This window comes from Vigna unguiculata, chromosome 3, assembly GCF_004118075.2.
Source record: "Vigna unguiculata cultivar IT97K-499-35 chromosome 3, ASM411807v1, whole genome shotgun sequence".
NCBI classification, from domain to species: Eukaryota; Viridiplantae; Streptophyta; class Magnoliopsida; order Fabales; family Fabaceae; genus Vigna; species Vigna unguiculata.
In genome coordinates, this window is record NC_040281.1 from 794,393 (window position 1) to 817,416 (window position 23,024).

General features: G+C 33.8%; 2 protein-coding genes across 2 annotated transcripts; both read left to right on the plus strand.

Annotated features, from left to right (window-relative positions):
- The first annotated feature begins 1,960 nt into the window (after positions 1-1,960).
- Positions 1,961-11,951, plus strand: LOC114177633 (nuclear pore complex protein NUP155). The gene is made up of 13 exons (XM_028063058.1): positions 1,961-2,350; positions 3,293-3,462; positions 4,071-4,197; positions 5,159-5,421; positions 5,606-7,256; positions 7,345-7,557; positions 7,699-7,946; positions 8,037-8,451; positions 8,629-8,819; positions 9,352-9,709; positions 10,800-11,018; positions 11,176-11,504; positions 11,673-11,951. Exons 1-13 carry the CDS (start codon positions 2,189-2,191, stop codon positions 11,788-11,790), a joined length of 4,464 nt encoding a protein of 1,487 aa, XP_027918859.1. The 5' UTR covers positions 1,961-2,188; the 3' UTR covers positions 11,791-11,951.
- A 2,540-nt stretch (positions 11,952-14,491) lies between these two features.
- On the plus strand, positions 14,492-22,782 carry LOC114178318 (protein VAC14 homolog). The gene is made up of 20 exons (XM_028064150.1): positions 14,492-14,914; positions 15,020-15,133; positions 15,243-15,308; positions 16,068-16,157; positions 16,244-16,363; positions 16,525-16,553; positions 16,833-16,975; positions 17,067-17,161; positions 17,427-17,513; positions 17,700-17,807; positions 17,934-18,025; positions 18,169-18,250; positions 18,329-18,394; positions 19,135-19,250; positions 19,346-19,466; positions 20,184-20,345; positions 20,526-20,654; positions 21,330-21,398; positions 21,830-22,117; positions 22,312-22,782. The coding sequence occupies exons 1-20, from the start codon at positions 14,825-14,827 to the stop codon at positions 22,405-22,407; spliced, it is 2,163 nt and encodes a 720-aa protein (XP_027919951.1). The 5' UTR covers positions 14,492-14,824; the 3' UTR covers positions 22,408-22,782.
- The last annotated feature ends 242 nt before the right edge of the window (positions 22,783-23,024 follow it).

Below are 23,024 nucleotides of genomic sequence, written 5' to 3' on the forward strand. Positions count from 1 at the left end.
ATCGTTATTTTAATTCTCTTTTCTATATTTATATTTCAAAATTTTAATTTTATTCTTTAAAATATAATTACTTTTAAAATATTTTTACAAATTTTTACGGATATTTTTTAAATTACTTAATTTCACTTAATTTAATCCAATCATAATTATTGTATATAATATATTATAGGCGCTGGTATTACCTTATAATTGTTAAACATCGTCAACCTTTGTGAAGCACAAATAAAGGTAAAAATAAAAAATTTAAAAGTAAAATTTGTAATATAATTTTATCAATATTTTTTTCCAATTTAAATAACCAATTACATCTCACTGTGATATAATTTACAGTATTAACATTTGGAATTAAATTGCTCTTATATATAAAGATAAAATGATAATTTTAAATTTTTATCAATTAAATTACTTTTTTAATCTACCACATTCATTTATCATTCCCTAGTTTTCATAAACATTCCTAGTTTTTTCTTCGAATCTTAGTATATTTCTCTTGATTTAAATAATAAAACTTTCACATCTATGTTCATTTAAATTCTCTCAGATCCAATTCTTTAAATTTACTAAAAAAACACAACTAAATGGGTCAAATAAATTTAACTCACCAAATAAAAATAAAATAAAAATTGTATCTAATCATGAAAAGCTTTCTAAGAAACAGATATGTCGTAGACCCAAATGATAATCCAAAATTTAAGAAGTAATTAACTTTTATATATATTTTTATCTGTAGAAAATATCTGTTAAACTTAAGTATATACTAAACTAAAATTTATCACCATACGAGCTACCAATTTAAATGAAACTTGTTTTTGTGATTAATTACTTGTGTACCTTATTTACTTGTAATGTTGGAGTTTAAAGTCGTTAATCTGTGGGTTATGCCTCTAAAATATGCGAGTTTAGCAAATAGAGTTTGTAAGTTGTCTATAATTATGTAGCGTTTAAAAAATAGTTTTTTCGATTGCAAGATTCATCAGCTAAAGAAAAAGTTCACGTATGAAATTTATATACCTATGAAGATCACAAATATAGTTTTTTAGTATTGTTGTTATTTTGTAATTAATAAGAAACATCACAAATATATATTTTTTTTTCACATTTTTTCTTGTTATTTTTTAAATTATTTAATTTTACTTAGTTTAATTCAATCACAAGTATTGTATATATCATAGGTTTTGATATTAACTTGTCATTGTTAAACTCTCTCTCTATACATATATGTAATTTGTTATGAGACAACTTTAAAAAAAATGACTAATTGAGTTGAATAAAAAAATATATTACTTTTTTTATCTTAATTTTCCTTTCTTAATATTTCATATCATGATTCCGAACACATTATCATCAAAAACCTTTTTGATGCACAACTTGGTTTAATGATTATCGGTACATAACAACTTTGAACTTATGAATTAACTCATATTAGATTGTTTCAAATAATTCGTGATTTAAGATAGGTTGTCTAATGGATGTTAATAATGGTCTATAGAAAAGTATGAACTGAAATTTAAATACTTTAGAAAGTAAAATTAAGAAACGTAATACTAATCTGGTCCCACGCGTGTCGTGTCAATACAAATGTGAAGATATTAAAAAAATATTTTTAGTTTTCAAAATTCACTGAAAATGTTACAACAACATATAAATTCAAAATTAACATAAAAATATTACTATAGACAAAAAAATGTTACAATATCATAAAAAAATTTAAATTACAATAATATAGAACTCATGCTACTGCACTAGTTATATAAAATATACTCAACCTCGTGTTCTTTTAGCAACAATTTGCTTTTTTATTAAGTGGAGAACGAATGAGTGTAGTATTGGGAAAATTCCCCCGATTACATAATTTTAACCTAAAATTCAAAATTTAAATCAAGAAAAATATATGAATAGTTAATTAATCAATCAACCCTATAATTATTTATTTATTTTTCGATTTTGCATTGGTCGGGAAACGAAAGTGTTTTTGCCCGCCACTCTCAATTTACGAAAGCCTCCCCAAAACCCTACATCGTCATTTGTTCTCAGTCCTCCCTCCTCTTCACTCCACTCCGTAAACTTTTTCTCTCCCTTTTCTTTTCCGCCAAATTTCAATTTGCATTTTCCATTTGTTGCTGGGGAAAGCCACAGAGAAAAGAGGGTTTCAATTTCATTCCTGAGTTCAGGCTCAGCTTCTATCCCTATGATGTCGTGGGAAGACGAGATTGTGATGCGCGATGTCACGAATGCGGGGCTTGTTGTCAGCGATCGCATTGGTCGCGAAGTTTCTTCTCAGCTCGACCTCGAAGAAGCTCTAGAAGCTTCCAGATACACCAGCCACCCTTATTCCACTCACCCCCGAGAGGTATCTTCTCCAAATTTTAGGGCTCGTAATTGTTCTTCTCGTTGTTGTGTTTAACTATGTGCACTCTCTGTATTTTTCGCGCTAAAATTAAGCTATTCGCCTTAGCGATCCCTAGTCCCGAATGAATGTACGGGAGGAAGAGAGCTAAATTCAACATTTACTAATGTAGACTTGTAAAGCATAGCTTCACTTCGTTTTGAACTGTTTTATTTTCGCTGCACGTGAAAAGTCATGTACATTTGTGGTTAAACATGAGAGAGTTACACTTACATTATTCAGTGCCCAATGCCTCCTAGTAAAAACACCGATGAATTGGAAAAAAGAAGAAAGGCAAGTTGCACTAGCTTCCTCTAAGGGTTCGTTAACTTTATATTCATACCCCTCCTTTTCTTTACACCCTGTATTAACACCTATAGTTGTTTGAAAAACATTACATTAATACCTTTGATACACTACCAATCTTCCCTGTTGAAAAACAGCAAACCGTGTACCCTTGTAAGTGGCTTTGTAGTAAATGTTAAAAAAGTAGTGGAATCGTGTGTAGCCTCACGAAACCTTTGGGAGAATTAGTGTAATTTTCTGAAAATTAAATAAATGGATAATTGATTTTAAAATGGCATGGCTATTTGATATTTGGAGGTATTATAGAGGAGAGGATTATTAAAATGACAATATGGATCTGGGTGTCCTCACGGTTTTAAATTTGGAGTATTAGTTGTGATTGTGGGTTTGTTGCGTTTCTTGATATTGCTGAAGACATATGCGGCTGATGCTGCCATAACTGTAGTTTCGTTGTAGGTGACGCTTAAAAACCATGATGTTGTGGTCAAAATCATGGTCATGGACTGTTTTTAAGATTCTGTGTATGTTTGTTAGCATATTTAATGAGCTGGTGGTTCATTTAGTATTTCCATCTAATTGCATTATCTAATGTCATTTCAGTGGCCCCCTTCCGTTGAGGTAGTGAATACCTGGGAGTTGCCCCCTGTGCTCATCGAAAGATACAACGCAGCTGGTGGGGAAGGAACTGCTTTTTGTGGAATATTTCCAGAAATAAAGAGGGCGTGGGCATCTGTGGACAATTCATTGTTTCTTTGGCGTTTTGACAAGTGGTAAGTTCCATGACCACAAGTAAGAAAATTATAGTTGAAATACAAGATTGGACATTTCCTTAACTCATTTTGGAATGAAAGCTGTCTTTTCAGATTTTCTTGGTATGGAGTTGCCTCCTACCTTTTTTATTTGGCAGACATTGAAGCAATGGAAGGAATTCATATTTATTAGTGATCTATTCCCTCTAACCATATTCAAAAAGTATATTATTTTCCCTTTTTATTTATTTCACCTTTTCAATGCTTTACATGTATGGCATGAGCCCTCACACGCTATTGCATGGAGTGCTAGTAGAAATGCTGCTGGGACAACATTGACAAAGCTGTTTGAAATGATTTGAGGGTTCTAAATGTTTAAAGATAAACTTTCTATGTGTTTATTTTCTTGAAGTTTCTCTTCATGCTTGTTTTTTGAAGTACAACAACTGTTCTATAGTTATTTTGATTGCCAATTTGTTAATGTACAAAAAAATGGTAAGCGATGATCTCAGGGGCACTAAATGTTTGTGGAGTTGTTACTGTATTCCCCAAAAAATATTTAGAGCTATTTACTGGAAGTCATTTACATGTGGTGCAGTACTTCTAACATAACATTGTTACTTTCATAGGGATGGCCAATGTCCTGAATTTAGTGGGGAGGAGCAAGCCATTTGTGCAGTTGGTCTTGCAAAATCAAGGCCTGGTGTTTTTGTTGAAGCTATCCAATATCTTTTAGTTTTGGCAACACCTGTTGAGGTAGTATAACCATTTTATATTTTATTGATTTTCCCAGGACGTGTGTACTCAAATATTATACTCAAGAACCAGTTCTTTATGTTTTTTCTCTAAATTGCTTTTTTGCCTAAACGATGTCCACTGTGTTGTTTTTTCTGACCAAATACCGTTCCTTAAACTTTTCCAGTAGCATTCATGAAGACCGTATGTAGTTTGGTTAGCCTTCTCAAATATTTACCTCTTCTTTTATATTCCAGTCCTTGTTGCTAAGCAGTTGGAGAATTTGTATGGCTCAGTCAATAGGGTCTTTTTGTATTATTCTGTTATTCATGTTGAAGTTGTTTGGTAATCAAGTGCTTTCCTTCTTCTTGTTTGCTCAATAGAATTTTGATGTAGCCTTTATCATGTGCCTTAGTTTGAGCATAAATGTAACTTCCTAAATCCTAAACCCTGAACTTTAGGAAATTTTGGTTATAAAGTTCTTCGGTTTGAGTGTCATGAGAATCTTGCCTCTGGTCCAGTTTGTCAAAAGCAAAAGTGGTCATTTAATAAGTTGAAACTTGCATTGTGTGCTTGTTGCTTTACAATGTGCATGATAAAGTTGTTAATTTACTATCTATCGTTATTTCTCAAAGAGTGGGTATGTATCCTGGAATCCTCTGTTACTATCACAATGTGACTGGAACAAATCATGAAAAAAATAAGTCAAATGCAGTCTTGTCATTATGTGTTTTTTTTTTTTTTCCGTTTTATGACATTTCATTTTGGAAGATGTCCGTATAAATCTATGCGGTGGTTGCTAGTTAGATGTTCAATTTTTGGTGCTGAGTTTTTGAATACCGTGTCAGTTTTCTGGGACCTGCTATAAGATTATTCAACAACAGGGTTTTGTATGATAAGTTCCCTATGAATGATTTGCAGTTTTTCTTTCCAGAACTCCTTGTGAGAGAAGTATCGTTTCTTACCCCACTCTTTTTATTAGTTAATTTTAGTTGGAGTTTGTTGCTCTGGAGGAGCAGATGGTTCAGATCCGTTTGCAGAAGTTACATTGCAACCTTTGCCAGAGCATACAATATCATCTGATGGGGTTACAATGACTTGTGTTGCATGTACTGACAAAGGTCGTATTTTTCTTGCTGGTCGGGATGGCCACATATATGAGGTTCTTTATTCAACTGGCTCTGGATGGCAAAAACGCTGCCGAAAAATCTGCGTGACTGCTGGTTTTGGAAGTGTAATTTCAAGGTACTTTTTTAGTAATTTTTTTATCTACAAGTAATTAACTGTGATACTTGATTGCAAAATGGTTTTTACGATCATAGAATTGTATGTGCCATTTTCTAAGTGGTATATAAAGTTACCTGATTCTTTTATAGCTAATCATTTCTTGTTAATTCCTTAGTAATTTAATATTACCTGTTATTTGCAGATGGGTTATACCAAATGTATTCAATTTTGGAGCTGTTGATGCCATTGTTGAAATGGTTTTTGACAATGAGAGACAAATATTATACGCACGGACTGAAGAGATGAAGATTCAAGTTTATGTTATAGGACCAAATGGTGATGGGCCGTTAAAAAAAGTAGCTGAAGAAAAGAATCTTGTCAATCAGAGGGATGCACATTATGGAGCTAGACAATCAACCGGATCAAGAGTCTCAAGTCGATCTCCAAAGGCTTCTATTGTTTGCATCTCACCTTTATCTACTCTTGAGTCAAAGTGGCTGCATCTTGTTGCTGTTTTATCAGATGGTAGAAGGATGTACCTATCTACATCTCCTTCTAGTGGAAGCTTGACTGGATTTAACACCAATCATCTCAAGCCTAGCTGTTTAAAGGTTGTCACGACAAGGCCTGCTCCTCCTTGGGGTGTTAGTGGAGGTTTAACCTTTGGGGCAATGGCTCTTGCTGGTAGACCCCAGAATGAGGATCTCTCCCTAAAAATCGAGGCAACTTATTATTCTGCTGGAACTCTTATCCTCTCTGATGCGTCATCTTCAACCATGCCATCACTTCTTGTTTTGAGCAGGGATTCAAGCACACAGTCATTGCCGTCAAGTAATTTAGGAACAACTACCAGGAGTTCCCGAGCATTACGGGAGTCTGTATCTTCCTTACCAGTTGAAGGACGAATGCTTTCAGTGGCAGATGTTTTACCTTCACCGGATAATGCAGCTACTGTGCAGTCTCTATATTCAGAAATTGAGTTTGGTGGTTATGAGAGCTCTATGGAATCATGTGAAAAGTTGTCTGGCAAGCTCTGGGCTAGGGGAGATCTCTCAACCCAACACATACTGCCAAGAAGAAGGATTATTGTCTTCAGCACCATGGGCATGATGGAAATTGTTTTTAACAGGCCACTGGACATTCTAAGGCGGCTATTGGAATCCAGCACTCCAAGGTCAGTTTTAGAAGATTTCTTCAATCGATTTGGTGCAGGTGAGGCTGCTGCAATGTGTTTAATGCTTGCTGCAAGAGTAGTGCATTCTGAAAACCTTATCAGCAATGTTATTGCTGAGAAGGCAGCTGAAGCTTTTGAGGATCCAAGAGTTGTTGGCATGCCACAACTTGAAGGTAGTAATGCATTTTCAAACACAAGAAGTGCTGCTGGTGGATTTAGCATGGGCCAGGTTGTTCAGGAAGCTGAGCCTGTTTTTTCAGCTGCACATGAGGGGCTCTGTTTGTGTTCATCTAGATTACTTTTCCCCCTATGGGAGCTTCCTGTAATGGTTGTAAAAGGCAATTTAGGTCCTTCAGGCGCCCTATCTGAAAATGGCATAGTTGTGTGCAGACTCTCTGTTGGGGCTATGCAAGTCCTTGAACAGAAACTCCGTTCTTTGGAGAAATTCTTAAGATCAAGAAGGAACCAGAGGAGGGGACTTTATGGCTGTGTAGCAGGATTGGGAGATCTGAGTGGTTCCATTCTGTATGGTAATGGTTCGACATTGGGTGCTGGTGATCGCAATATGGTCAGAAATTTATTCGGTGCGTATTCCAGAAATATGGAGTCCAATGGTAGCAGAACAAATAATAAAAGGCAAAGGTTGCCTTATAGTCCTGCTGAATTAGCTGCCATGGAGGTGGGCTTACTTTTTAAAATCTTTCCATGTGGTATGTTTTATAAGTTAGTTTAGTTTCTTCTCACTTGGGTTTGTTATCCAACTACAGGTGAGAGCAATGGAGTGCATTAGGCAGTTGCTCCTTAGGTCTGGCGAGGCCCTATTTTTGCTTCAACTTCTTTCACAGCATCATGTGACTCGATTAATTCAGGGATTTGACTCTAGCCTTCAACAAACATTAGTTCAGTTGACATTTCATCAACTAGTTTGTTCTGAGGAGGGTGACCATCTTGCTACTAGACTTATATCTGCTCTTATGGAGGTAAAACCCTGATTTGGAAGCCATGAAAGAAATTTCATCTACAAGAAGTTTACTCATTAATGGATTTTTCATTCTTTTCCTTAAATAAAGTTTTGTATCTTCTATAATAATTTGTTTCCTAAATAACATAATCTACTCCAGTATTATACTGGTCCTGATGGCAGGGGGACTGTAGATGACATTAGTAGGAGGTTGCGAGATGGCTGTCCAAGTTACTATAAGGAGTCTGATTACAAATTCTTCTTAGCTGTGGAAGCACTGGAGAGAGCTGCTACAACTATAGATGCCGAAGACAAGGAGAATCTTGCGAGGGAAGCATTTAATTCCTTGAGTAAAGTTCCAGAATCTGTTGACCTACGAACTGTTTGCAAGCGTTTTGAGGATCTAAGGTAGATCCTTTTTTCCTGTGCTCTCCATTTTCATGGCCTATGATTTTTTAAGCCTTTAATCTGACAGTCAGATTTTCTTGCCTGCTGCAGATTTTATGAAGCTGTAGTGCGCTTACCTCTTCAAAAGGCACAGGCTCTTGACCCTGCAGGTGATGCTTATAATGATGAAATTGATGCAACTGTCAGAGAACAAGCACTTGCTCACCGTGAGCAGTGTTACGAGATAATTATCAGTGCTTTGCGATCTCTGAAAGGTGACACCTTGCAGAAGGAATTTGGCTCTCCCATTAAATCAACGATTTCACAATCTGCTCTTGATCCATCCTCAAGGAAGAAATATATATGTCAAATTGTTCAGCTGGGTGTCCAATCTCCAGACAGAATTTTCCATGAGTATCTTTACCAGGCTATGATTGATCTAGGTCTTGAAAATGAATTGCTAGAGTATGGGGGTCCTGACCTGTTGCCATTTTTGCAAAGTGCTGGTCGTAAACCTATACACGAGGTTGTCTATTAGCTCTTTCTCCCCAATAACTAATTGCTGTTTATTTGGTCACAATGTTCGAATATCATGTATTAGAATCTTGGCGGTATATGTTTTACCTGCAGAAGCTACACCCTCGCAATACTCTTCACATGATTTCTTTGAAAATTTAGTCTTTTGTTTTTCTGGATCTGCTAGGTTCGTGCTGTCACCGCAACAACTTCTCCAATGGGGCAATCAGGAGCACCAATGTCAACTAATCAAGTCAAGTACTATGAACTTTTGGCACGATATTATGTCTTGAAACGCCAACATATGCTTGCTGCTCATGCACTGCTTAGACTAGCTGAAAGGCGTTCTGTTGACGGGGTTCCTACTCTTGAACAGAGGTTAATAGAGTTCTTTCTTTCCTTGTCATTATTATCTTTTCTATCATTTCCTTTGAAACTTCTGAGTAGTTTTGCACTTTATTGCTGCAATCCTGGTTGAAATAGACAACCGTACTTAGAGTGAACCCTTACAGCGTTGTTGATCTCATATTGTGACATGTGAATAGTCACTGAAATTTTGTAGCCACTTATATCCTAGGTGGATTTATTTTTCTCCACTTGCATTAATAGCGTTAGTGAAAGCTAAAGCTGACACACTTGATCTAACCTTTGTATATAGAACATAGAAATTGATTCCTGATTCACCATTTGTTCTCAAGTGACTCTTTTTTCTTATGTGCCTTTGATGACTCAAATTCACAAACATGTCTATTACGGTACTAGCAAGACTAAGCAAGCACTTTACTTGTGTCAAATTGATATCCTTTTCCACTTAAGACCTCTAAATCCTTGTCTAGAATATACTAGGATTACTAACTTAGTTTTTATATGCTTGCACTAATATCTTATAGTTTTAATTTGTATAATTCAGGTGTCAATACCTAAGTAATGCAGTTCTACAGGCAAAAAATGCAACTAGTAGTGATGGGTTACTAGGTTCTGGTCGAAGTTCCATTGACAGTGGGTTTCTAGATTTGCTTGAAGGGAAGCTTGCAGTTCTCCGGTTCCAGATAAAAATTAAAGAAGAACTGGAGTCTATAGCTTCTAGGTCTGATGTTTTACCTAGCACATCAGATTCTACCGAAAATGGTGTAATCCCTGAGGGTAGTTCTACTGCTGATGCCAATTTTGTAAATGCAACAAGAGAGAAGGCAGAAGAGTTGGCTTCAGACGTGAAGAGTATTACCCAGTTGTATAATGAATATGCCGTTCCCTTTGGGCTCTGGGAGGTACTTCCATTCTCTTTTTGGATATTTATTGATTTGTTTTTATTTTATTTTTCTTTAGATTGTTGCAACTTAAATTTTTTCTCTTTTTGTTGTTCTCATTATTTTTAGTTTTGAACTAGATCAATGTCTTTAAGAGCTTGATATGAAAACTACTAGGTATAATTACAAGTCTTTTGAGCTTTAGTATCTAGATATTGATGGCAACCGAGATTCCAGTGGTTTAGGAAAGGATTCATTGTTAGATCCTTGCCCAAGGAAGAAACAGCCTATCTTTTGAAGTGTATTCCAGCAGAGGGCATGTGCTATAATATAAGACCTGTTATGTTGACTCTTTATGGTAGAAGTTATGCATTGTTTTGTGCTGGATGTTCTTGAAGTTAGGATCAGTTATTTATGTTAGTATTTCATATATGTGTAGTATGGAGTAGTGGAGTAGTGATATGTTTGTCGAGATTCCTTGTAGCTTGGACAAAAAACTCTTCTCCTTATAGGAGTATGACTCTGGGACAACATCTACCACTGTATTATCTGTATTTTGTGTGATTTAATAATACTATTCATCAATCTGTTAATTGGTGCTGTTCTATCAATTATTCTGATCAAGTTGTTTATAAGGGTCCATTTGTTGAAGTAGAGGAGAGAATGACGTGTTATTTTTGAAGAAAGAAAAATAAAGGATTTGAGGTTCTCATTAAATTTAAATTTTTAAGTTTCAGTACCACCTGCTTCATTTATGTTTCTATAAACAATGATGTTACGGGAACTAGTAACTTTATTCATAACCAAACTGTGAAAATATACTTATGATTTCTTTTCTTTCCAATGATACAGAATTATAAGCAGGAAAGTTCTGACATTTTTTTTCTTTTCTCTTGCATATCCTTTCTCTATTTTTAAACCAATAGGGCATTACTGGTTTTGTTGTATCTGTTTTTTTATGAGAAGATTTTGTTGTATCTGCTACTGTACTGCTGGGCGATTTAGTCGGTGCTGTTTTATAGTATTTTTGTTGAAAAGATTGTGGTAAGAATGTGAAATTTCTTTATCAAAGCACCTGTTAACAGTTCTTCATTTCCTGCTTTTCCTTTAGACATGCCTGGAGATGCTGTACTTTGCCAATTATTCTGGTGATACTGACAGCAGCATTGTCAGAGAGACGTGGTCTAGACTTATTGATCAAGCTATATCAAGAGGGGGCATTGCTGAAGCTTGCTCGGTACTAAAGAGGGTTGGGCCCCGCCTTTATCCTGGTGATGGAGCTGTTTTACCACTTGACATTATTTGTCTTCACCTAGAGAAGGCTGGACTGGTACATCTTCCTATTTACTAATTGATTTTTACTGTAAATGCTACTTGAGTATTATATTTTCCCCCTGTATTCTCCCATGAACTATCAGTTCTGTGAGGCAGGATTTGGTTGAACTATCAGTCTTTTATCTTAAACGCGAATTCATGTGTTCCTGTAGGAGAGGTTAAATTCAGGGGTCGAAGCCGTTGGAGAGGAAGATGTCGCAAGAGCCCTTGTTGCTGCTTGTAAGGGTGCAGCCGAACCTGTATTGAACGCATATGACCAATTGTTGTCAAATGGGGCAATTTTGCCATCCCCTAGTGTTAGATTACGTATGTTGAGATCGGTTCTAGTGGTACTTCGAGAGTGGGCAATGTCTGCATATTCACAAAGGATCGGTAGCAGTGCTGTTGGGCATTCCTCCCTAATACTAGGTGGAGGATTCTCATCGGAACGTGCCATCGCTAGCCAAGGAATTCGGGACAAGATCACCAGTGCCGCAAACAGGTTCACTTTACACTTTCATCCATTCATATTATAGGTCTAGTCTTTTTCTGGGCATGGTTTTCAACAATAGCTTTTTTTGTTATTACATTTCTCAAATGTTCATTGTATAGTTGCATTGTTTATGGCCAATTGAAGTTGTTATCTTATTGACTTTTCCACATGATACAGGTATATGACTGAAGTGCGGAGGTTAGCCCTTCCACAGAACCAAACAGAACACGTCTACCGAGGTTTCAGAGAACTTGAAGAATCGTTTATAAGCCAACATTCATTTGATCGATTTTGATGTTTGTTGCAATATATAGTGTTGTATCATTGTTCTTGTCATATAATTATTTTCAAATAAGAAGATTTCGATTTTTCATATTGGATGTGATTATGTGATTCTTTTTAATGCAACCTCGTGTATCAATTAGAGCGTAACATGGGTTGCATTTAATCTTTAAACGCTTCATGTTCACAGAGGTTGGTATTGTCATAATTCTAACAAGTGGGTATGAAGCGATCATAATCGTCGTCAAGTACGTTCATTTAAACCAGAACGTGCTACCTAAAGTTATAAATTCAATATTCATTCTCGAAAGTGAGATTTTTACTTTCATGAATAGGTTTTCGATTTCCTTACTTTCCTTACTCGATCATTTCACACTATTTAATTGGATAAGATTATGTTTTAAGTTTTTCTTAAATTGTGCTGTTTTGATAACATTATTTTCTTAAACTTTAAATTTAAGTTAAATGCTATATATCTTAAACTATAACTATTGTTATTTTGAATTAAAAGTTTACTATATTATTTATTACGAGAACGTTATTGTTTTTGAGTTCAAATTGAATCTTAATTTTATTTTAACATTTACTAAATTTTACTTTTGAATATTGTATTGTTATTGTTGTTGTAAGTGCTATTTTTATATCAATACGATTTAACTGGAGAAGAAAAGGCTTTTTGCCTATAAAGTTTATGATTTGGTCCAGTTGAATCATTAATTTTGTAGGTCGAGACTTTAAGTTTTTTTTTTAAGTTGTGATAACTTTTCTCTTTCTTGAGAAAGTTTCAACATGAATTTTGTCGTAATTTTAGCTGTTTAATTCTAGTTATACAATAGTAAGCGTTGTGGTATGTCATTTCAAAGCTTGAACATAGAACACGGTTATATATCAATCGTTTTTAAAACTCATTCAAATTCTTTTTTTTTCAACTTTTAAAATATATTAATGTTTTAATATATAAATGTATTTTTAATATTTATCACAGATAATACTGAAAATTTTAGTAGAAAATTTGCATTCGAGATTTCTTAAAAATTACTTTTAATCAAGTTATCACAAAAGTATTTTTCCATTGGCGACAAAAATTAATTTTTGCAAATAAAAATTTACTAAAAAGTATGAGTTTTGGTGTATATCTTTCTTATCTTTATTTAAATCAATTTATATTTAATACAAGTTATCACAAAAGTATTTATATTCAACGATTACTTTTGTTAAAGTATTTAATAAGATTATTTTTTTTTTGGATAAATATTCATGAAAATACTTTTCACCAACAAAAAAAAGTAGTCTTTTTCAATTATGATTTCGCGTATGAAATTTGTTTCTTTTACTAAACGTGACTAATTATTTCTAAACTAAAACACTGTACAAATAAAATAAAATGAAGGATTTTTTTACGTAAAATCAAATACTACAAATTATTCTATTTTATTTTGGAAAAATCTTTAAATCTTAAAATATAAAAAACTTAATAATTTGCTCTTTATTTACAAATAAAGTTAATTGATATGAAGACAGAAATAACAGAAACAAACCGTCGGAAAACATGGATGGGTAGACGTGAAGAACATGCTTCAAAGAAAATGGAGAATAATATATATATATATATATATATATATATATATATATATATATATATATATATATAATTGTTTTGTGTAAGATGACATGAGGACATATATGGTATCATATTCAATTGAACTTGTATTTTTGTGTTTAAGTCAAAATCAACAAAGTTAGTAACATCTTATATATTATCCAATACTATTTGGATGATATAACATTATTCTAGTTTAATTAATAATTTAAGTTATGACATGAATTTGAGGGTTAAATTTATTTGATTTGTATAATATTATTTTTAATAAATAACTATTTGTCATGCTTCTGTTGCAAATGATAATATAGCCTCTTTTTAGTATATACAAGAAAGAGAAGGTACTAAAAATGAATAGAGACAAAACTTTCTAACAGAAATAAAAAAATATTAATTTCAAAAGTCGAATTTATATTGTTGATTTTCAGAAATACCTTTGATCATGACACGTAATAAACATGATTGGCCACCAATTGAGGACTTTTATGTAACTTCCTCTTTTTCTTCCAACTTTCAGCTTCAGGTGCTACAGGTAAATAACAAATAAAAAAATTATAAAATAAAGTTCCCCTCTTAAAAAAATGCGTTTAATTATTACTATTATTTGTATAATGTTTTTAATTTTGTAAAATAGGAAAAATAATAATAAAAAAATCTGAAAAAGGTCTGGACACTGGTGGTAGGTTGACACCTATATTTATTTGACATGTCTTTTTTTTAATATAAGAATGAAAAATAATATTAAAGTATAAAAGTGTGAATTTTTTTTTTCAAAATGATTTCGTATTATTTTAACCTAAAAGATGCAGTTATGATTTTATGCGAGCAAATGTTTTACGAAAATAAAAAAAAAATTAGTTAAAGTTAGTTAAAAATGTGAACAACAATACTAAATAATATGATAAAAGAGAATATTATATTCCAGACACTTTTGTGACTTGTGAATTGAATAGTTTTCATTGAAAAATAAGTTGTTTAATATTAATATTTAAGAAAGAGTAAAATAAATAATATATATATATATATATATGTGAAAATATTGGAATTATAGTTATTATGTTATAATAGTATATTATTATTAATATGAAAAGGATCTTAAAAGAGTCGACAAAACTTTCAACCATTTAAATTTGGGAAAAAATTTAGGTCCCGTTTTCAATTTCTTCTCGTTTCAATTCACGAATTTTATCAGATCTGATTCATCCGAATTCCAATTTTCCAATTGAAGTCGCTTTCCACGTCACTCGTTATCCCGTTATCCCGAAAAAAAGAAACTTGAATTTTCGATTTGGTTTGTGATCCCAAAAAGAAAGAAAGGGAAATCTACAAGAAGAGAGAAAACAGCAACATGTTTCGCTTTGAGCAGGAGAAGATCCGAAAACGAGTTTGATTATAAAGTTGTTTTCTTTTCGATAATCTAAGAGTTTTCAGCTTGGTGGGTGTTGTCATGGCCGACGCTCTCTCGTTGATTCCGGCAGCCGTGCTTCGCAACCTTGCTGACAAGCTCTACGAGAAGCGTAAAAATGCAGCTCTTGATGTTTGTCCTCTGTGCCTTTTTCGCTGTTCTTATTTTATTTTTGCAATTTGCACAATTTGGGGTTTTAGGGTTTTGGATGTTGATAGTAGATGTGTGGTTGTGTAGATTGAGGGGATAGTGAAGCAGCTAGCTACCGCTGGGGATCATGATAAAATAACAGCTGTTATCAATTTGTTGACTACGGAATTTACTTATTCACCACAAGCCAATCACCGGAAGGTATTTTTTGTTTATGGGAAATTTTATTGATTTTGTTTAATTTGACTTCAATACATTGGTCATATTGTGTGCTGGTTGATTTATTTTTTCTAAAAAAAAATGAATGAAGGGAGGATTGATAGGATTAGCAGCTGCAACTGTTGGGTTGACTTCTGAAGCCGCTCAGCATCTTGAGGTACCAATTTTTTGAATTTTTGTTTTATTAATCTGGTTTGTCTGTCTATCTTGGTTTACACGTTCAATTCTTTCTTTCCGGGCAGTCATGCTAAATTCATAATGCATGCTTGTTGCAAATGGATTTGTAATAGCTCTAACTCCGAATGAAAACTGTAAAACTGTTAAAAGTTATATTCAGATGAGCGTTGCAAAATTTATTCTGAACAAAATTGGTTTTGGTTAAAATTTATTTTGAAGTAATGTGTTTTACATTTTGGGCTTTTTTTATTATAAATTCTAGTTAATAGTAAAACTTCTAGTGTAATTTTTTTATCAATCTAAAATCTACCTAAAATTGTTTCAAGTTAAACTCAATTCTGGACCATGATAGTATCCTCAATCTGGAACCAAACATTTGAAATTAATCGAAAATCACGGGGTATTTTAATGTGATTGGCGATCTAACAAACGTGAAACAAAACACACAGTTAATGGAGATGTATTCTTTTGGAATGAATTTATTTGAAAATATATTAATGTTGGGCCAATTTAAACTTGTATTAAGTGTTTATGAAATAAGAACTTTTTAAAAAAATCACTTATTTAAGAATCAGATAGGATGTACTTGTCGAAATAAGCAGAAAACTGTTTATTTTTATTAAATGAACACCTATTTAAAAAAAAAAAATAAGCACAAATAAACCAGGTCATTATCCTTTACTTTGTTGTTGAGCTTATTTTAACAGGACTATTCACATGTAATTATTGTACCTGACAGCAAATTGTGCCCCCTGTGTTAAATTCTTTCTCTGACCAAGATAGCAGAGTTCGTTATTATGCTTGCGAAGCACTTTATAACATTGCCAAGGTGAGAATTTGATTGTGCTGACATATCTACAATTCAACCTGATCATATACTATACTCTAATGTGCGTCTTTTTAATTTTATGTCAGGTTGTGAGAGGGGATTTTATTATTTTCTTCAATCAGATCTTTGATGCGTTATGCAAGCTTTCAGCAGACTCAGATGCCAATGTACAAAGTGCTGCTCACCTCTTAGATAGGCTTGTGAAGGTATTTTTTTCTCTTGAAGTCCAATAAAGTGTTTGTATTCCTTTGTTTATGTGCAACGACTAACATATGCTGAATAGGGTTGATCTGACTGTGATTTGATAGCTGTTTCCTTTAGGTGAACTGATGATTTAACTAATCTAAATATTGCTTTATTGGAACAGGATATTGTGACTGAAAGTGATCAGTTCAGGTGCATCATTCTCTCAAGTCTATTTATTATATGTTTCTCTGTATCTGGTGTTTTAAATTTTTGAAAGAGTTGGTAGGCAAACAAACCTCTGAATGTAATTTTTTGAACAGAGCTTCGTTAGGCGAGAATTGTAAACACCAAAAGGTGTGAAACAATCTCGTATTAACTTAAGCAACTTTCACTTTTTGTAACCAAAATGAAATATTGAAAGTCAATCTATTCCATCTCACTTGAACTTACACTGCCTCGTTCCCTTCCTTCTTGTTTTTTGATCTTTAGTATTGAAGAATTTATACCACTGTTGAGGGAGCGCATGAATGTTTTGAATCCTTATGTCCGCCAGTTTTTGGTAGGATGGATTACTGTATTGGATAGTGTCCCAGATATTGACATGCTGGGGTTTCTTCCGGATTTTCTTGATGGTATGTGAATTATTTGAAGAATGGTCATTTTCTTTCGCAACGTTCTGTACAAAATTAAAGTCTACCACCTAATCATCTATAAACATCTCAGGCTTGTTTAATATGTTGAGTGATTCAAGTCATGAAATACGTCAACAAGCTGATTCAGCTCTTTCGGAGTTTCTTCAAGAGATTAAAAACTCCCCAGTAAGGCTCCTGTTTATGTATTTTTCCTCTTTTGCTTGAGTTGTAATGCTTTTATCACTTTTATCTGCACGAGTAAAATTTATTGCATCTATTATCCACTTTTATATCGTTCCTCTAATCCGTCTTTTAGAATTGATATACCTATTAGCTAGCAGTTGCGTTGATTAGTTGAGCTGTGCCTCATTATCATCTACTACTTTGACACAAAATGCAAAGTTTTTTGTTCATTTGTCATTTTCTGACTCGAGCAGTGCTACTCTTGAAGTCTGTAGATTATGGTCGCATGGCAGAAATCCTGGTACAAAGGGCTGGTTCTCCTGATGAATTTACTAGGCTAACAGCTATCACATGGGTAAGTGGTATTGCTATTCTTTGGCTTGAGAGTAAATTATTTGCTCGTATAATAATACTTTGTGCATGGGGTTCACATCTCGACTAATAATTCTTTTATTTCAAAAGAAACATTGTTAGTTACTTGTGTTTGTTTGTATTTATTAAATTAAAAAATTTAAATAAAATATGTATCTCATTTTAACAGATAAATGAGTTTGTGAAGCTTGGTGGAGATCAGCTTGTTCCATACTATGCTGATATTCTTGGAGCCATTTTACCTTGTATATCAGATAAAGAAGAGAAAATCAGAGTTGTAGGTTTTTGAGCTTTTTTTCTTTCCTTATCTGCTGTTTTGCTTCTGTTTTCCATTTTCTTAATGAAATTGTTTCCTTCTATTTAAAAATAGTAATTTTGAAATTGTCTATGCCTTGTGTTTAAGGTTGCTCGTGAAACCAATGAAGAGCTACGTGCCCTCAAAGCGGACCCAGCTGAAGCGTTTGATGTAGGAGCAATCCTCTCGATTGCCAGGAGGTGTAGTTTTCTTACCTGGGTGGTTTGGCCAATGTTGATCCTACTGAGAAATGATTATGAGGGTCCTTTCTATTTAGCCAACTACTCTATTTTGCACTGATTATGCTGTAATCTGATTTTTGGGATGATTTTTGACTGATCAGGCAATTATCTAGTGAATGGGAGGGTACTCGAATCGAAGCTTTGCACTGGATATTAACCCTTTTAAAAAAATATCGTAACGAGGTGACTTGATTGCCATTTTTGTTCATGTGAAATGCTCTGTAGTGGCTTTTTGTGTGATCTCCTTTGGGTCTGAAACAGGTTTTGCAATATCTGAATGACATATTTGACACCCTGCTCAAAGCACTTTCAGATCCATCGGATCAGGTATTGTTGTTGTCCAAATATAATTTTTTATCTCTTTCATCAATTAACTCATTTATCAAAAATATTTTTTGAAATGTGTTTTATTCACGCACTTGTCTTATGGATAAGCTATACTATTATTTGATAAAACCATATGGATGAGTTGCTGTCTTCATCATTTTTTTCGTGAAGTGCTCTGGCATTCATTCCCTGCTTCCTCCGCCCATTTTTCGAGATGTAATAAAATTGCTTTTATAAATAAGTGATTGGCGAGGCTCTTGAGTTACCCCAGGCCTCTGAATCAAGTCTCATTAACTCATGTTTTTGTAGGTTGTACCATCCTTTAGAATTGTTGGTACTGGGTGGGTAAAGCTTGAAGTTTGAGTAAATTTACAGATCAAAACTTGACCATATCTTGTAATCAGATGCTACGCAAAAAGAGTCGAAATTTTTGTGCCATTCTTGCTTGATGTTTTTATATTTAATTTTCCTGTATAGAATGATTTCCTATTCTTCTTCCTCATATGTACCTCGTTTTCATTTGTTAGTGTAATGGTTTTTTATTTCTCGGGAAAAGAATTGGGTGTTTGTTGTGGGTGGACTTGTCATATGTACCTTTTTGGCTCCTGATTCTTGACTGCAAATAAAAACAATGTTTTTATTTTGGAAGTTTATCCTATCCTTAATTGTAGTGTTCTTCACTCTGAACATCAAAACTCACTTGAACTGTCAGTGATTTGTTTATGTTTTTTATTGAATAGGTTGTTCTTCTTGTTCTTGACGTTCATGCATGCATAGCAAAAGATCCTCAGCATTTTCGGCAACTTGTTGTTTTCCTGATGCACAATTTCCGGGTAGACAATTCCCTTTTGGAGAAGTAAGCATCTGTTTTCCTCCATCCAATATATTCTTATGTTATATATTCTTTTTGAAGTATGTTTTTTTTATTAATTTTAACTTGCGACATTCTAGACGTGGTGCTTTGATAATTCGCCGGCTTTGCGTGCTTTTGAATGCTGAGAGAGTCTACCGTGAACTTTCCACTATACTCGAAGGGGAGTCTGACCTGGATTTTGCTTCAATTATGGTCCAGGTGGGTTATGAACTTTTGGGTAATCTTATAAAATCTTGCTTTTGGATGTATACTTGACTTCAACATCCATTTTGTTATTTAATATTGTACTCAAAGTCTCATGAAATGTGATAATCTATACTTCATAATTGATGTCGGGATCAATAGTTCTTACTCAATTTATGCTTCATTTTATGCATTTTTTTTTTCCTTTTCATGATCATGACCAATGTAGTCAAAATCAGTAGATTACTTGTAGAATTGCGAGATCACGTGTAATTGTGACAGAAAAATCAGAGATCTACCTGCTAGATTGCAAAAATGGTGAAGTGAGCTTGGAAACGGTTTTGTATTTGTCCATATTAGAAAGGGTTTTGGTTTAAAACCGTTGCCCAATGGTTAAAAAAGAAACTAAAATAAATAACGAAAAGTCATATTTTGTGAACTTCGTGTACTTAAACGACTTATGCTTGCACCAAACAGTTCCCCTTTTTTTGTTGATTATTTTCCCTCAAGTCCTCGAGACATTGACATCTTATGGGTTATGATGAACATATGTTTGATTAATTATTTTTACAGTGTAACTGATTTTTATTCACTTATGTTATTTCCATGGGTATATATATATGACATACTTATGATTTTTAGAGTCCTTCACAATGCTAACTATAATCTTTATTTTGACTCATGTCCTTAACTTATTTTCATGTGCTTGACCTACCCCTTTCAAATTTACAGGCTCTAAATTTGATATTACTCACATCATCCGAACTGTCCGAGATTCGATATCTTTTGAAGCAATCACTGGTTGATCCTGCTGGGAAGGATTTATATGTTTCTTTGTATGCCTCGTGGTGTCATTCTCCAATGGCAATTATAAGTCTCTGCTTATTAGCTCAGGTAAATGCACACACACATACGTATATATGTATGTATGTATTATTTATCTTTTAACTCACATTTTTGCATTCAGAAACATTGACATTTTTAAACAACGCCATTTGTGGATGAAAGGTAGCTTAGCTTTTATTTGGATCATGTGCCCCCTTTTTTTGATATATGAATTGTCTTCCTCAACAGACTTACCAACATGCGAGTGCTGTGATCCAGTCTCTGGTTGAAGAGGATATTAATGTCAAATTCTTAGTCCAGCTTGATAAATTGATTCGCTTGCTGGAAACTCCAATATTTGCTTATCTAAGATTGCAGGTACTTAATTGAATCCTTTACGCATACCTACGTTCTTGTAGAACATCTATTTTGCATTTAGTGTGATAAAATATGATCAACATGGTGGTGTTTGTTTTATGTTTCTGATGAAGGCTGACGGTTGACAATCTTATCTTTTGTTTCTTTTTCTTCGCTAAAATGGTATTTTAATTTGTATGTCCTGTTACAACTTTCATTTCTCTTGCCCCGTACCAAAATTAACGCTTCCTGTTTGGATTTAACCCATATTTCAGATGCAGTCATTTATTCACCCCCTCCCTAAAACTTATTTTGTGTTATTCATTTTGCATCTTAGAGTTCATTTGGGTAACCTGGGAGAGGACTTCTTGTAAAGTAAATTGAGAGTAATATCCTTTGGCTGGTGTTTCTTTTTCATTGAAAGGGAAAACGAATATGGAGAAATGTATGATTATGTTACAATCCAGATAGCTGGTTGCTATTATTTTTGGTGGCTCTCAATTTCTTTCACGATGAAGTCATATAATGTTGTTTCCAACCAAGCCTCACTTCCTACCAAGAATATGGTCGATCCTCATAACAGATTTTATCCTTCTTTTGTTGTATGAGATAAATCCCTTTTGTATCAACATTGTAATGGATATTACATTTTTAATCATTTCTCTCATGTACCTGAATTATAATTTCATTTTACAGCTTCTAGAACCCGGAAGATATCCATGGCTGTTTAAAGCATTGTATGGTCTTCTGATGTTGCTTCCTCAGGTCTTTGTGTAACTTCAACAACTTTTTTCTCTTTTTATTTAATGCATGCAATTCCTAGACTTCTAGCATTGTTAATCTTTACCTTTTTTGTAAGCATCTATGATTGACATTTTGTTTCATAACACCATGTTTAAGGACGGGTGTACATCATTACATTTTATTTATAATTCATATATCTGTCCACTTAATCTACCTATATTTCCTATTGTATGAAGAGACAGGATATGCATTCATAGGTAGTCAATAATATTATTAAAATTGTCCATCCACTTTCTTCACCTGCACATATTTTTGCATTAATGTTGAGTTGCTTACCCTGACGTTCAAAGAATGGGTGGACTGTATCCTAGTGTAAATCAATTTGTCTAATTTTTTGAATGTGTAAACTCTCTTTAAATTTTGCTTATACAAATGGGTTTGATATTATGCAGCAAAGTGCTGCCTTCAAGATTCTCAAAACTCGCTTAAAAGCCGTGCCATCATACTCCTTCAATGGTGAGCAATTGAAAAAAACATCCTCGGGGAATCCCTATAATTTTCTCCAAAACATGTCTGGTGGATCTCAAATCAATGAGGATGGTGAAGTAGCTTTGGATCGTGGGAACTCACTTAATGGGATAAATTTTGCTGCAAGGTTACAACAGTTTCAGCAAATGCAACACCAGCATCGTGTGCATTTCAAAACACAGACGCCCAAAACTTCCTCCTCCTCTTCAAAGGTGGCTACCTTGTTCATTGTGCATGTTACTACTTTTAGAGACTGTTATTTAGAAGCTAACACATATTTTCTATGAGAGGAGTTCAATTATTTTCACTTCATTGAAGTTCTGTTTATGGAAAAGTTTATCTCATACAATTACTGTTTCTGTATTTTCTCACTCCAGAGTTGCGTTTTCTTTGTTTTAAAATGCAGGAGGCACAGAGACACGAAGAACCGAAGCAACCTCAGTTGAGTGAGGTTAATGCTGTTGCTCCTTCAAGATCATCTAAAAGAGCCCAGGGTAGCTAGAACATTACTCATTGCCCATATTGAGTCAATCTTATTGTGCACTGATCCCAGTGTATGTGAACTTTGAATGGGATCGGGATTGATTTGTAAAATTGTAAATCATAATAGCTCCTTTCATTGTACTTATCATAGAAGGTTGGGGTGGTGAAGGGGATGGGTTTTTGGAATCATCATGAATATAAAGCTTGGGCTTTTCTGGGCTATTCTTTTGACCTTGTAATCGAAGTGTATACCCACGTGGTTCTGTTGTTTTTGTTGAAAACCATGTGGGCTAGAGGGGATATTTTATTTAGAAAAATTGCTTTTTGTTTATCGTGTCATGTGCTGCCATATATATAATAATATAACAAAGAATTAGCTGCTTAGTTGTTCTTCTATTTGGTTTGATTTCATTCTGTAACGACAATATTATTGCCTGTTTCAAACAAGGGTTGAACTTTTCTCTCTAAATTTATTTTTTTAAGCTTAGGTAAATTGAACAAGGGTTTCACCTTTTTCTTTTCAACAAGTCTAACTTCATACGCTTTAGTTTTCTTTAGCTTCTGTAATAAAAGCTCAAGTAATCACTAACTGTAATTCTAACTATGGATTGAAATAGACTCATGGCCATAGAAGAT

Excerpts from the sequence above, each read along its gene's own strand:
- LOC114178318 (XM_028064150.1), top strand. The coding sequence starts at position 14,825 with ATGGCCGACGCTCTCTCGTTGATTCCGGCAGCCGTGCTTCGCAACCTT. Across the intron at positions 16,364-16,524 it reads TCTTAGATAGGCTTGTGAAG|GATATTGTGACTGAAAGTGA; the intron begins GTATTTTTTTCT and ends TTATTGGAACAG. Across the intron at positions 17,514-17,699 it reads GGCTAACAGCTATCACATGG|ATAAATGAGTTTGTGAAGCT; the intron begins GTAAGTGGTATT and ends TCATTTTAACAG.
- LOC114177633 (XM_028063058.1), top strand. The coding sequence starts at position 2,189 with ATGATGTCGTGGGAAGACGAGATTGTGATGCGCGATGTCACGAATGCG. Across the intron at positions 8,452-8,628 it reads GTCGTAAACCTATACACGAG|GTTCGTGCTGTCACCGCAAC; the intron begins GTTGTCTATTAG and ends TGGATCTGCTAG. Across the intron at positions 8,820-9,351 it reads GTTCCTACTCTTGAACAGAG|GTGTCAATACCTAAGTAATG; the intron begins GTTAATAGAGTT and ends TGTATAATTCAG.